At 51.6% G+C, this 15,189-nt stretch overlaps 1 protein-coding gene across 1 annotated transcript; it reads left to right on the top strand.

Annotated features, from left to right (window-relative positions):
- Window positions 1-4,890: 4,890 nt before the first annotated feature.
- Window positions 4,891-15,103, top strand: PLK1 (polo like kinase 1; the record flags this gene model as incomplete). Its single annotated transcript, XM_084249201.1, has 10 exons — window positions 4,891-5,283; window positions 5,894-6,062; window positions 7,377-7,521; window positions 8,415-8,508; window positions 9,457-9,676; window positions 12,952-13,107; window positions 14,015-14,092; window positions 14,282-14,436; window positions 14,534-14,716; window positions 14,897-15,103. 10 exons carry the CDS (start codon window positions 4,891-4,893, stop codon window positions 15,101-15,103), a joined length of 1,800 nt encoding a protein of 599 aa, XP_084105327.1.
- Between the last annotated feature and the right edge of the window lie 86 nt (window positions 15,104-15,189).

The raw sequence follows: 15,189 nt of genomic DNA, 5'->3' as shown, positions 1-15,189 counted from the left end.
ACAGGCTACATGACCTGGACTGACCTGGGAACGCTGAAGATTCAGCCCCTTTCCGTGGAGCTCTAAACCATGAAAACATACATGGTGGATGCTGGCTGGGCCAGCCTGTCACTTGCAAATGCCCCAGGAAATGGCTTGTTCTCTGATGGGAACTTCTGAAACCTCCTCTCCAGTTTGAAGTCTGCGTGCATCCTCCCTGGTGGTCCCTGCCCAAGCTGCATCACAGACTGTGACCCCTCCACCTGCTTTCCACAGATCAGACTCGGGGGATATCTCACTGCAGCTCACTCCTGCACGACTTTCTGGATTCATGGCAGCTTGCCACCTGGGCGGAGAGCCTTACTCCCTCACTTCCTCTGTGTACACACTTAACAAGGTAGGGTGATTATTCAAGTGTAGCTGTCTCCAGAAATGGATTGATCTTTTCTAGGCTGCTCTCTGGATCAAAGGGGCAGGTTATGTAAATTCATTTTGAAATTTTTGAATATTCTGGATTTCATCATTTGTTTGCTAGGACGGCATAATAAAATATCTCAGACTGGAAGTGGGGGCGTTGGGGGGGGGGTTAAGCAGTAACATTTTCTTCTAGAGGCCAGAAGTCCAAGATCAAGGTGTCAGTTCCTTGTTTGTTTCTCCTGAGGCTGCTCTCCTTGGCTTGCAGATGCTCATCTTCTCTGTGTGTCCTCACAGAATCACTCCTCTGTGTGGTCTGTGTCCTAATCTCTTGAGTACACAGTCACATTGAATTAGAGCCCACCCTACTGACCTCATTTTAACTTAATTACCACAGAAGGCTCTGTCTCCACCAACAGTCACATTCAAAGGTATTGGAGGTTAAGGCTTCAATAGATGAATTTTGGGGCACTGCAGTTCAGCCCATAGCACATCCTGATCAGTTCCTGAATATATCTTTCTGGTTAAATTGTATAAAATTACTTATCTACAAAAGTGCTTTTATGCCATTGGCATACAACCCTTCCAGATGAAAGGACTGGATGAGAGTAAGAATTGATTGAAGAAATGTGAAGTTTGCCCGCCTGGACGGCAGGGGGCACACTCATTTTGTACCTGGAGAAAAAGCAAAACCCTGGCACCTGGAGCACCTTGGGGAAGGGAGTGGGCTTTCCCCTCCTGAAGGACAACTCCTAGAGCAGCCTCTTTGCCTGTGCTGCTAGGCTTTGAATTGGCACTACTGAGCCTGCGATCCACTGGCAGCCCTCACATGTGACAACAGAGGGGGCCTGGCTCCTGCGCTTTCTGCAAGGAACACCTTCTAGTGTTGTCCACTCTGATGAACAAGCAAAACTGATCAGAACTGACTGCCTTCAGGCAGTCCCTTGAAGACAAGCACGGGCTGGGTTTTCCTTTCTAGACCAGAAACCCCAGGTCAGAGGCCTGCACTGGGAGACCTGACAACCTCTACTGCATACTAATGTATCCTGCTTGGGGTACCCTGACATTGTAAACTTGTATTCAGGGGGACTAGATGTGTCTGATGGTATTGCACGTCTGTTTGTACCCATCACCATGCTGCCTCGGCCTTGGAAGGCTTCTGGTCAGCTTGAACTTGCCAGAGCTTGCTGTGTCTGAGCTATTGCCTTGGGTCAAGTAAAAACCAGTCACACAGAAACTAAGGAGGAAGCCCCCTGACTTTCTAAGATAGATTTCTGTGGGTAATGGGATTTATTTTAGTTGGCTAAATCCAAGACCCCTACCATGTATGGCTGAGATCAGAACTGCAGATTGGGCTCCTCCTTTTGTGTGGGCTCCTACTGATAACAACTTCAGAATAGGGGGTGAATTGTGCAGAAAAAAATGAATAAAGCAGGGCCTCCCTGGTGGCACAGCGGTTGAGCGCTGGGCTGCGATGCTGCCCGCAGCCTCTGCAGCGCCAGTTCCATCCCCGGCTGCTCCCCGGCCACCAGAGGAGGGCCCCGCATGTCCCATGGACCTCTCCTGCCGCCCGCTGCTCCCCTCAGCAGTGTACTTCGGTCCTTCTGCCTGCTCTGCTCCCCGCTCTGGCTCTGGTGAATTCTCTCACCCTCCCGCGCTTCTAACTGTACCCAGTGCTTGTATAAATAAATAAATCTTTAAAAAAAAAAAAAAGAATGAATAAAGCAGGTCTGAGACTCTCCTTAGAAAGGCCTATTTGCAGGCCTGGCACTTGGCTGGTGTCTAGGTGCTTAGATCTGGGGAGTGTTCTCACCAGTCCCTATTTGAGAAGAGTTGCTCACTGTGCCTGAGCTGTGCAAACCATAGAGTCTGCAGAATACCTGCTTTCCTTCTGGGAACTGGAATTTTGGTGTGCACTAGGCAGAGCATGCCTATTTGACCAGTCCCCAGTAAAAACCCTGGACACAAAGTCTCTAATAAGCCTCCCTGGTAGGTTATATTTCATATGTGTTGTCCTAACTCATCACTGGAAGATTTAAGTGTGGCTGCACTGGGAGTGGAGTTGGGGAAGCTTGTTCGTGGTTTGGTCTGGACTCCATATGCCTTTGTAGCCTTTTGCTGTAATAAATCATAGCTCTCAGTGAGTATTATGTGCAGATATATAATCAGTATATGCTGAATCACGTGAGTCTTCTAGCAAACCATCCAGCTTGGGGGAGTGGTCCAGAGTGGTCCTGGGAACCCCCCACACACACTAGGGGGACATAGGAGCATTGGCTGTGTTCTTTTTGAAAGGTTCGGCGCGGTAAAGAAAAGGAGAGCCAGGCTACATTTCTCAAAGGGAGGGAAAGTTTATTGCGCCCCGGGCGGACCTCACGCACCCAAGGTGGGGGTCAGTGAAGCCGCGCACGTTGTTAGGGGGAAGCAGGGTTTTATAGGGTGAGGAGAGGTCAGGTGTGGGTAGTTGGGCTCGTATGGCAGGAAAAGTTTGTGGGGCAGGTAGAGGTTTTTTGTCTGAGAAGAGACTGTAGGGGGAGGGGGGAGGCTCATTGTCCTCCAGGCAGGTATCTGCATTCCTGCCCCCCAGGTGGGCTTCCTGGTTGGCTCCTGCATTCCGGCCCCCTGCATGGACCTTTCACTTTTTCTGTCTGGGTGCTGCTAACATGGGTGTGTTCAGTTTGTGAAATTTCACTGAGTTGTACAACTCATAGTTGTACATTATGCTCACTTTTTCTCTATGTAGATTCAACTTCAAGAAGAAAGATCAAACACCATGGGCATAGTAAATAATAATTTAATGAAACAACAACCTTCTTTCATCCAGCAAACACGTTAGCTAGGCATTGCACTAGGAGATTGGGACGTGGGTACGAAGGTGGCATCCTTAACCTCAGTTAGTTGGGAAGCAGAGAAAGAGATGCTGACCACGTGGTTGATTTTTGCTGGGCTCTGTTGAACACACAGAACGCTACCATGCAGAAAGGGCTTCTAACTTGGGTATTTTGCCATTCAGGGATTGCCACGCAAGTACATTGAAGGTAGACAGGCAAATTAACAAAGAGGGATAGCTGGGAATTCTGGCAAACTCGGGAAGTATGTAGGCATAGAGCTGCCAGCTGATGATTGTTCCCCTCCCCCCACCACTATGCGCACACACCAAAATCCACACATGAGCTCGCTTGATTTTTTTTTTTTTTTAAGATTCTTTTTTTTTTTTTTTTTAAGATTTATTTATACAAGCACTGGGTACAGTCAGAAGCGCGGGAGGGTGAGAGAATTCACCAGAGCCAGAGCGGGGAGCAGAGTAGGCAGAAGGACCGAAGGACACTGCCGAGGGGAGCAGCGGGCGGCAGGAGAGGCCTGCACGCCATGCGGGACCCTCCTCCGGTGGCCGGGGATCGAACCGGCGCCGCAGAGGCCGCGGGCAGCTTCACAACCCAGCGCTCAACCGCTGCGCCACTGGGGAGGCCCATGAGCTCGCTTGATTTTTAAGTGCCATAAATCCAAATTTTAGAGTGGGAGACCCAACAAAACCCCCCTGGAGGCCAAATTTCGTGGTGACCTACCAGTTGGCCAGGCATTCTGCCAAACAGCCATCTCTCCCTCCCCAAACAATAAAGGGCCCACTATTTTAGGTGCGGGGAAATACAGCCGGGAGCCAGTCAGGCAGCTTTCTTGCATGGGGGGTGCGGGGTGGGGGGCAGCTCTGTTTCCTCGTTTGTCTTCAGTATGTGTTGATTCAGCTGGACAGTCGTGTTGAAAGACGGATTCTGACTCCGGAGGTGGGCTGTAGGGCCCTGAATCTTGCCTTTCTAACAAGCTCCCAGGTGATGGTGATACCGGTGGTCCCTGAGCCCTCCTTTGGGCCGCATTGCTCTATGATCCAGAGGGGCTCAGGGTTAGTGGAAGGGAGGGGATAGGGGTTTTACCAGGAAGGTGCTTGGGCTTGGCCAGCCTCCTGTGCATGCTTCGATTTCAAGTTTATCGGGTAACTTGAAAGAATGACATGGAAGGCGGGAGCTGAAGCTCTTCCAAACTATCGCTGGGCGCTGCCAGGTCTCCGTTCTCGAAGTTTATATTCTAGAAGTGCGGTGGGTGGGGGCAGGAGTGGCGGGTGGAGTTAGGAAAGGCTTCCCGGAGGAGGTGGCGAGTGGACCGCGCGCTTCCCCGGCCGCGGAGGAAGGGCCGGTCCCAGAGCGCCCGGCCCGCCCGGGGGTCCCGGCCTCCCCGCCGGGCCTGGCTCCCCGGCCCCCCGAGTGCGCCGCCCGCCGCCCCCCGGGCCGGGGCTCGGGGCGGTGGGGAGAGGCGGCGCCGGGGCGCTCCCATGGTGCCGCGCGGCGGGCGGGTTTGGATTTTAAATCCCCGCGGCCAATCAGGGGCGCCCGGCTGCTGTAACGTTCCCGGCGCCGCGTTTGAATTCGGGAGGAGCGGAGAGCGGAGCCACCCTGCGCGGACCTGCCTGCGCGGACCTGCTCGGCGGCTCCGCGTCCCGGCGACATGAGTGCGGCCGCGGCTGCAGGGAAGCTGGCGCGGGCGCCGGCCGAGCCCGGGAAGGTGGCGGCGCCCGGCGCCCCGCCGGCCGCCCCGCCGGCCAAGGAGATCCCGGAGGTCCTGGTGGACCCGCGCAGCCGGCGGCGCTACCTGCGGGGCCGCTTCCTCGGGAAGGGCGGCTTCGCCAAGTGCTTCGAGATCTCGGACGCCGACTCCAGGGAGGTGTTCGCGGGCAAGATCGTGCCCAAGTCGCTGCTGCTCAAGCCGCACCAGAAGGAGAAGATGTCCATGGAGATCTCCATCCACCGCAGCCTCGCGCACCAGCACGTCGTGGGCTTCCACGGCTTCTTCGAGGACAACGACTTCGTGTTCGTGGTGCTGGAGCTCTGCCGCCGGCGGGTGAGCGGCGGGCCGGGGCCGCCGGGGCCGGGGCGGGGAGCTCGGAGCCGGCGCTGCGGGGCAGGGAGGTGCCCGGGTGGAGGTGCCCGGCCCGGGGAGCGGTTCCCGTGCAGCGGCCCCGGAGCCCTGCGGCTGAGGACGGCGGCGCCCGGACGCCAGGTGTTGGGGCAGGGGGGTGCGGAGACGCGGGGCCGGGGCGCCCTGGAGATGGACGCTGGGGCTTCCGGCGGCGCCGGGAGCAGGCCCGGCCCGGGTGCTGCGCATCCGGAGCTTCCGCAGCGGGTCGGGAAGGGGTGGTGCGGGCGGCTTTGGGCGCTTCCGGGAGAGAGAGGGCCCTGGAAGGAATTTGCTGCTGCTGAGAGATCCTGGCAGGGGATAATGGGTGCACAGAGCTTCCAGGGTGGGTCTGAGACGGGGTTCCAAGGTAAACGGCTGGGAAGGGGCCCAGTAGGAGAGGTGGTGCTGTGGGGGGCTGTGGCCAGGCTTCGGGGAGAGTCCAGATCCTGTCCCGGAGAAGGAATGGGAGGGAGCGCTGCTTTACCTGAAGGCTCCGGCCCCTCACCTTGCACCCAGCACGGAGCCCTCATTCCTCCCCTTCATCCCCTCGCAGTCTCTGCTGGAGCTGCACAAGCGGCGGAAAGCCCTGACCGAGCCCGAGGCCCGCTACTACCTGCGCCAGATCGTCCTTGGCTGCCAGTACCTGCACCGAAACAGGGTGATTCACCGAGACCTCAAGCTGGGTAACCTCTTCCTGAACGAGGATCTGGAGGTGAAAATAGGTGAGGTGCTGGGCTGCAGGGGCGCTCGACACACTGGAAGTGGGAATGAGAAGACTGGGAGAGAGGAAGTAGGAAGGAGATGAGGGAGGAAGCGAGGGCAGGAATTCTGGGCTGTTGTCTCTAGAACCCTTCAGTACAGACATTCAAAACAAAGAGCCACAAGCTGGTATCTGGCTGCAGATGCATTGGCGGGGGTGGGGTCGGGGAGCCTACACAATATTTTTCTAAAAAAGAATTTGAATTAGTTTCCATTTTGTAAATTGGGAGATTTGATGTGAAATTTTGGATTTGAAACTCCTTTTGAACAATTAAAAGCTCCAGCATTACAGCAAGGACAGTATTCCCCAGGGCAGCTCTTTGTTAACTGAAAAGCAGCTTTTGCTTAGATACCCTCTGGCTTGCTGCTGTCCTCCCTGTTATCCTCCATATCTTGCCAAGTAAGTCTTTCTTGATTTCTAAAGAAGTTTGAGTTTTGCTAACCCCGTCAATCCCCTTCTCAAAACATTGCCCTCCTGGAGCCTCCCTGGTGGCTCAGGGGGTTAAGACACGGCTCTATGCAGCTATCTGCAGCCACTGCAGCACGAGTTCGATCCCCAGCCAGGGAGGTGAACCACACAGTGCAGCAGACCTCTCCTGTCTTGCCCACTGCTCCCCTCAGCAGTGTATTTCAGTACCTCTGCCTCTTCTACTCCCTACTCAGCCACTGGTGTATCCTCTCAACCCCTGCATCTCTGGCCAGCACCCCAGCTCTTCTATGCATAAATAAATAAATCTTAAAAGAAAAACTGGGCCTTCCCCGTGGCCCAGCGGCTGAGCATTGGACTGCGAAGCTGCCCGCAGCCTCTGCAGCGCCGGTTCGATCCCTGGCCACCGGAGGAGGGTCCCACATGGCGCGCAGACCTCTCCTGGCACCGCTGCTCCCCTCAGCAGTGTACTTTGGTCCTTCTGCCTGCTCTGCTCTCCGCTCTGGCTCTGGTCTGGCTCTGGTGAATTCTCTCACCCTCCCGCGCTTCTGACTGTACCCAGTGCTTGTATAAATAAATAAATCTTCCCCCCCAAAAAAAAGATAAAAAAAAAAAAAAAAACTGCCCTCCTTACCAGGGGAGAAAGACGAAGAGGGTCATGGCAAGGCACCTCCCTAGGGCCAGCATGGTGGAAGGATGGATTCCTGGGCAACCTTGCTGTGTGCAATGACTATAGGTTTGCAAACTCAAATGACCTTGGTTCTTGCTGGTAAAACATTGACAGCTGTCTGCATTGACAGATGACAGAGGCTAGCATCTGAGTACCCCCCTCTTCCTCCCTCTGTCCCAGGGGATTTTGGACTGGCAACCAAAGTCGAATATGATGGGGAGCGGAAGAAGACTCTGTGCGGGACTCCTAATTACATAGCTCCCGAGGTGCTGAGCAAGAAAGGGCACAGTTTCGAGGTGGATGTGTGGTCCATTGGGTGCATCATGTAAGTTGGGAGTTGTCTCAGGACCCACCTGACCCCAGTAGGGTCCCTTTGGGACATCTTACCTGGTTGAGCTTATTCATGGACATTTCTGCTACTCCAGATGACAGATTGTCTAAAAACAAAGACTAATTTCCATCTCTTTCTCTACACTGGTATACGGTCTAGGATTCTTGCAGCCTAGACAGTGGGTTCCAGGAAGGGGGGTGGAAGGTCTTCACAAATCTGCTCTAGCCTCTTGCTATCAAAGTGTGGCCACAGTCCAGCAGCATCAGCTGGGAGCTTGTCAGAAATGCAGAAGCTTTGGCTCTTGGGTGAGAATCTGGATTTTTCACAAGAACCCTGGGATTCCTATGCACATTGATCTAGAAAGCAACACCAGGTGGGAGGGCCTGGCCGGGTACTGGAGCTGGCAGGAGGCAGTGTCTGTGGTTTGTCCAGATTGAGGCTGTCAGAGCGGACTGGGTGGTGGGCAGGGGCTTAGGCCTTTTCATGTGTTATGCTTTTTGTGTTACACTAATTGGTTTTATGTCGTTGCATGGATATTGACATGTTAGAAATGGGTTGTAGCAGTGGCTCTCATACTTCTCTGCGGTGGAGCTTTTGCAAGTGAAAATGTACAGCTGCCTCTCTGGGAGTGGGTAGCTACCCCTTGAACCACTTTTTATAGGGGCTGGCAGCTTCTGGGGTCCTAGATAACTGCAGACAATAGTTGAAAAACCACTGACCTCATCGCTTGTATGCTACTGATGGCTCATCAGGATCTGTGTCCTGGCTGGTGGGGCTGCTCTGTGGTCTTGGGGACTATCCGAAGGGACCCCAATGTCAGAGTGAGTGTCCAGAGGATGCTCTCCTTCCATTCTGGTCCTGAGCTGAATCCCACCTTGTACTTACAGGTATACCTTGTTAGTGGGCAAACCTCCTTTTGAGACCTCGTGCCTGAAAGAGACCTACCTCCGGATCAAGAAGAATGAATACAGTATTCCCAAGGTGACCAGAAACACTTTTAAGTTTAAATTTACTTATTTATTTTTCCCCAAGAGCTTTTTGCTGAGTCCAGCTATATCCTGGGAACAGAGATGGGTCTGCCCCCTACCCCTCAGGTGGCCACAGCGGGTCTGTACCTGAAATTGCCTAGAGAACTTGACTTTTGTGTACAAAAGTATTTTTTTCCTGGGGACAAAATTTATAGATTGTCAAAGGTTGAGTAGTCAATCCAAAAGACACGTAAAAAGCAAAAAAAAAAAAAAAAAAAAAAGCAGGCGGGGGGAGGGTGGGTGGGAGTAGGGCAGGAGTAGAAGTGCTGCTTAGACTTGGGAAAGGGACTGTCTTGATTCCATTGGGCCCTGCCACATCCCCATCTATAAAATGGAGTATCTTGCAGAGTGCCTTGTGTGCAGTAAACGCTCACCCAGTATGAGCCACTGTGAGTCCACAACCACCAGCAGCAGTGCACTGAGAAACAAACAGCCCGTTGCTGCAGGAGCTTGGCACATAGCGCACAGCTACATTCCAGCTCGCAGTTGTCTTGCGCTAGGTTACAGCCCACTGAGTCTTCTCACTAGGACCCCAGGGTTGGGGTACCTGTCACTGTTATTAAAGGAAAGAACTGGGGTTGAGACCCTGGTTTATGACCTTGAAGCCTATGTTCCGTTCTCAGTGGCACCTGTAGTGATAACTTGAGTTACCTAATAGCAGATTCAAATGACTCAGACTAATCTTGTGAGTCTCAGAAGGAAGGAGAAATGAGCATTCTCACAAGTGAGGCTAGCACTGGTTGACTCAGTAAAGCCGACAGTGGGCAACTTGGCAGTGTTTATAGCCACTGAAGGTGGTGTAGGTGAGGCTGGGGGGCTGCGTGTGGGCTGGAGGCCTGCAGTTCCCTCCTGCACGCTGGGCCTGTCCTGTCAAGCTGATGGCTTTCCTTCTCCGCTCCAGCACATAAATCCTGTGGCCGCCTCCCTCATCCAGAAGATGCTACAGACAGACCCCACTGCCCGCCCAACCATTCACGAGCTGCTCAACGATGAGTTCTTTACTTCTGGCTACATCCCTGCCCGACTCCCCATTACCTGCCTCACCATTCCACCCAGGTTTTCAATTGCGCCCAGCAGTCTGGACCCCAGCAACCGGAAGCCTCTCACGGTCCTCAATAAAGGTAATAGAAGGGTCTGGGTGGACAGCAGACCTCAGACGAGTGGATGGAGTCGGACAGGCCCTGCTCCCTGAATTCCAGCCCCCATCCTCCCACAGCCAGATGCCTTCTTCCTGTGAGCCTGTCAGGAAAAACACTGGAGCAGACCCTGAGGTCAAGGAGAGAGAGTCTGAATGTCCCACCTTAGTATTTCTTATTTAAAAAACTCCTAACTGGATGGTTCATTGACAAATAAGAAAAATTTCAAATCTGCATTCAGAGCACAATACAGTGAACCCCCACATTCCACCAGCTTCTGCAGTTACTAGGATTTTGTCATGTGTCATCTCTCCTTTTTTGTTTCTTTCAAGTATTTTTTTTTTTTTAAGATTTATTTATTTTTATACAAGAACCGGGCTACAGACCAGATGCGTGGGAGGGTGAGAGGATTCACCAGAGACAGAGCGGGGAACAGAACAGGCAGACTGACGAAATATACCGCTGAGGGGAGCAGCGGGCGAGACAGGAGAGGTCTGCCCCGCCATGTGGGACCCTCGTCGGCTGGCCGGCCGGGATCCAACCAGCACTGCAGAGGCTGCAGACAGCTTCACAGCACAGCGCTCAACCGCCTGAGCCACCAGGGGAGGCCCTATTTCAAGTATTTTTGAGGTTAATCCCAGGCATCCTGCCATTTCACCCTCATACACTTCAGTATGCATCTCTTTAAAAGGATGGGCATTTTTAAGCCACATGATGCTACTTAGGTTGTCTTTTCTAGGTCTCTTCACAGGACAGAATTTGGAGATTTGGGGGGTGGGGACATCGCTGAATTAATGCAGATATTTCTGATCCACTTTTTTTTTTTTTTCATTTTATTTGGATATTTGAAACTTGAAAAAGTGTAAGAAAGACAAAAATCCGTAGCCTGTCGCCCCTTTCCTCTATCAGTTAACATTTTTCGCACATTTCCTTGATCCTTCTCTTTTATTTTTTTCTTTCTCTGAACCATTTGAGGTTGTCTGCATCCTGGCTTTTACTGCTTTATACTTCAGTATATATTTCCTAAAAACAAAGATTCTTTTACATAACCATAGCACTTGATGCAGTTATCAAGTTCAGGATCATTAACACTGATACAATATTGTCTTAGAACAATCCTTTTCTTCACTGTGGAGTTACTTTTTTCTCTTGGTAATTTAAGTGCCTGATTCAAACATAATATTTTAGGGTTTTTACTTGTTTCACTTTATAATTGTGTTTCTTTTCTCTTTAACTGACAATCTTATTTCCTTACACTAATACACATACAATTTCCAGCATATGTAAATTTGCTCCTGCTATTTCCTGCTTTATTTTCTTGTATTTGTCCTTAGGATATATTTCACTAAGGATATATAGTTTTAAAAAAGTTACTTGAAATACTTTCCTTTGTGTTGATATAGCACAATTTAATACATAAGTTCATTTATTTCAGTTATAGTCCTTTCTTCCTTTGGGTTTTAATTTTTTTTTTAAAGATTTATTTATTTATTTATTTATTTATACAAGCACTGGGTACAGTCAGAAGCACGGGAGGGTGAGAGAATTCACCGGAGCCAGAGGGGAGAGCAGAGCAGGCAGACGGACGAAGTACACTGCTGAGGGGAGCAGCGGGCGGCAGGAGAGGTCTGCGCGCCATGTGGGACCCTCGCCTGGCAGCCGGGGATCGAACCGGCGCTGCAGAGGCCGCGGGCAGCTTCGCAGCCCAGCGCTTAACCGCTGCGCCACCAGGGGAGGCCCTGGGTTTTAATTTTTGACATTTCTTTTGATTGGTGATAATTTTGGTCACTTGCTGAACGTGGAATCTGCTGGATTTCTCCACTGCAGGGTCATTTCCCCCTTTGTATTTGATAATTCATAACCCTTGCCAGGAGCCACTGGGAGAGGCTCCTGCTTCTCCTCAAACGTTTGCCTACCGGTTAAGCATCCATGGTTGATCTTGCAATTATTATTGGGGTTCTGATGGTGAGTCTTCCCCTTCCACCTTCCTGCATATCTTCTCTGGAATTCTTCTGTAAAGAAGAGCTTTTGCTTCTCTCCCACATGTTTATTGGGTTATTTATGTCAGTATGGACTTGCAAATTTATTATTTGAGCTTTTAAGGATTGCTCTTATTCTTTTGGTTTTTCATTTTTGAACACATATACTTGTTTAAAAAAATTTACCCAAAAGTAGGGAGAGCTATATAGTGAAGCCCTGTGTTTTTGTGACCCATTTTTGATAGCTAGCATTTGCCACACTTGTTTTTATCAGTTCCGCTCCCCACCTTTTATTGCTAGTCTTTAAGGAAATTCCTAAATGTCTTATTTCGCCCTTGAATCCTTATCACAGCATAGTTTTTTTTTAATTGAAAATGCTGATCTTGAAATATTTTAAGAAAAATTTTATTATACAAGGAATTAGTACATGTTGGTGGGGAAAGAATTAAACCTTTAAGCATAAAATAAAAATCAACAGTGTTTATGCCACCAAATACAACCAATGTTAACATTTCAATGTGTCTTTTTTTTTTTTTTTTTTTTTTTAATACAAGCACTGGGTACAGTCAGAAGCGCGGGAGGGTGAGAGAATTCACCAGAGCCAGAGTGGGGAACAGAACAGGCAGACTGACGAAATACACTGCTGAGGGTAGCAGTGGGCACGGCAGAAGAAATCTGTCGCGCCATGGGGGACCCTTGCCGGCAGCCGGGGATCAAACCAGTGCTGCAGAGGCTGCTGGCAGCTTCGCAGCCCAGTGCTCAACCCCTGTGCCACCAGGGGAGGCCCTCAATGTGTGTCTTTTCAGACTCTCTTTGGAGATATATTTGTGTGTCTGTGTGTACATAGCATTTTAGGTTGGAAAATTATGTTAGGTTTTTTTTTATCTTGCTGATAAGCTATGATTTACTAAATATGGAAGATGTTCTTTATTCTTAGCTTGAAGTTGGGCAGCTCCCCACTGCTGTTGCCTTCAAACTGTCCTTTCTGAATGAGCAGTGGTGGCCTGCAAGGCCCAGTGTTGGTCAGAAGCCTGAAGCTCTGTGGCTGTATGGCCATGAGGCTTTCCTACAGGATGTGGCCTGGCCCTGGAGGTACCAGTGAGTATCATGCTCCTGTCACATGAGTGTGGCAGCTGTTGCTCTAATAACCTGGCACTGACTCAGTTTACCCAAGGCAATGGCAGCTGACAGTTCTTCTCTGGAGAGAAGAGCAGCTAAGGGAATGTGGTCCTCATCTTCCTTTTGTGCCCAGCTAATGACAGTGTCTCATCTTCTTCCTAGGCACGGAGAACCCCATACCCGACCGTCCTCGGGAAAAAGAGGAACCCGTGGTCCGGGAGAACAACGAGGCTGTTGACTGCCACCTGGGCGACATGCTGCAGCAGCTACACAGTGTCAACGCCTCCAAGCCCTCAGAGCGGGGGCTGGTAAGGCAAGGTGGGTGCTGGGGGCCCTGGAGTGGGGTGGCTGGCGCTCGGCCGGGGCATCTGGTAAAGGCAGATACCAGCAGAGTGCTGGTGGTTTGTCCAGGCCCCTGAGTCTATGGTATTTTTAGTCCCCCATTTCCTGTAAGATTAAGTTCAAATGAGTGAGCTTGCCATGCAAGGGCCCTCCACCGCCTGGCCCCTGCCTTTTTCTGGTAGTATGTTGCACACTAACAAACCCAGCATTGGGGTTTTTGCTTGAGTTGTTCCCTTCTAGAAAGCACTTCCTCCAGATAACTGCATGGCACACAGTCTCTCCTCCTTCAAATGTCTGCCCCATTGTCATCTCAGGAGCATTTTCCTGCCCACCCACTCCTAGCATTTCTCAGCCCCCTCACCTGCTTTCTCTTTCTCCATAATACTTGTCCCTGACATAATCTCAAGTTTCCCTGTTACATTTGTAGGGGATTATTGCACGCACTGGACATTTTGATGTATTTTAATTGTCTCCTTCTCACAAGTTTGAATCACTCAAAACTGGAAAACTAGATAATCTCTGACTCTCACCAGGTAGAAGTAACTTCAATATTTGGTCCATATTTAGTTTGATTGGTTTCTGTTCCTGTAACTAGAAAACAAGCTCCTCGTAGGCTGGGTTTTGGTCCTTGCTCATTGGACTATGCTGGTGCCTGGCACACAGTAGGCCATTGATAAATGGTTCGACTGAATGAGTGTATGAATGAATGGAACAGAACTTGGTGCTGTGCTGCAACTTTCTGCTTAAATATCTATCCTGCTGCTTTTCTGAGCTTGTTGGAGGCAGAGCTCTGTCCTCTGTGGCCCCAGCTCTGTTGACTAAGCCTCTCTGTGAACCAGTGGAGAAGAGGCAGGTCCTAACTAATCTTCTGTTTCTGTCTCAGAGGAGGCTGAGGATCCCGCCTGCATCCCCATCTTCTGGGTCAGCAAGTGGGTGGACTATTCAGACAAGTACGGCCTCGGTAGGTGTCTTCCAGAATTGTCGGGTGGCTCTGGGTCAGCCTAGTGTTTGGCAGGCTCTTGCCTTTCCTGGCTCCCAGGTCCTTTTCTCTCACCACTCTCCTGTCTCCGTGCTAGGCCTCCCAGTTCTGGTTCCCAATGCCCCCCTGCTCCCTACTCCCCCTTTCTGAGATCTCCTCCCCTATCACTAGGTTATCAGCTGTGTGACAACAGCGTGGGGGTTCTCTTCAATGACTCCACACGCCTCATTCTCTACAATGACGGGGACAGCCTGCAGTACATAGAGCGCGATGGCACCGAGTCCTACCTCACAGTCAGTGCCCACCCCAACTCCTTGATGAAGAAGGTGTGTGCTGGCCTCCCGCGGGGCTGGCTGGGAGGGAGGCCCAGGCCGGGGTAGGAGGGCAGGCTCTGACTCAGACCCTCCCCTACTTTCCAACCAGATCACCCTCCTTAAGTATTTCCGCAACTACATGAGTGAACACTTGCTGAAGGCAGGTGCCAACATCACGCCCCGGGAAGGCGATGAGCTGGCCCGCCTGCCCTACCTGCGGACATGGTTCCGCACCCGCAGCGCCATCATTCTGCACCTCAGTAACGGCTGCGTGCAGATCAACTTCTTCCAGGTGAGCCCTTGGTGAACTGGAGCTGGGGTGTCTGTGGTCAGAAGGCCCACTGAGTTGGGTGGGGCAGGGAGGTGCAGGACCTTTGCAGCAGGAAGGGGATGAAATGGGGTAACCCCCCTATCAGCTGGGATCTTCAAGCCACTGATCAGCCTCCATCTGGCCACCCCTCGCCCCTCATAGGACCACACCAAACTCATCCTGTGCCCACTGATGGCGGCCGTGACCTACATTGATGAGAAGCGGGACTTCCGCACGTACCGCCTGAGCCTCCTGGAAGAGTTTGGCTGCTCCAAAGAGCTGGCCAGCCGGCTCCGCTACGCCCGCACCATGGTGGACAAGCTGCTGAGCTCACGCTCAGCCACCAACCGCCTCAAGGCCTCCTCGTAGCCCTCCCTGCCTTCTGGACTGGTGCCCCTCCTTACCCCCACAGTACCTTGGTCCATCTGATTTAACTCCAAGGTGCTGCTTTTTGT

This window comes from Talpa europaea (assembly GCF_964194135.1).
Source record: "Talpa europaea genome assembly, chromosome: 12".
Classification (NCBI taxonomy): domain Eukaryota; kingdom Metazoa; phylum Chordata; class Mammalia; order Eulipotyphla; family Talpidae; genus Talpa; species Talpa europaea.
The sequence above is the reverse complement of the archived record's forward strand: the minus strand, read 5'-3'. Positions and strand labels throughout refer to the sequence as shown.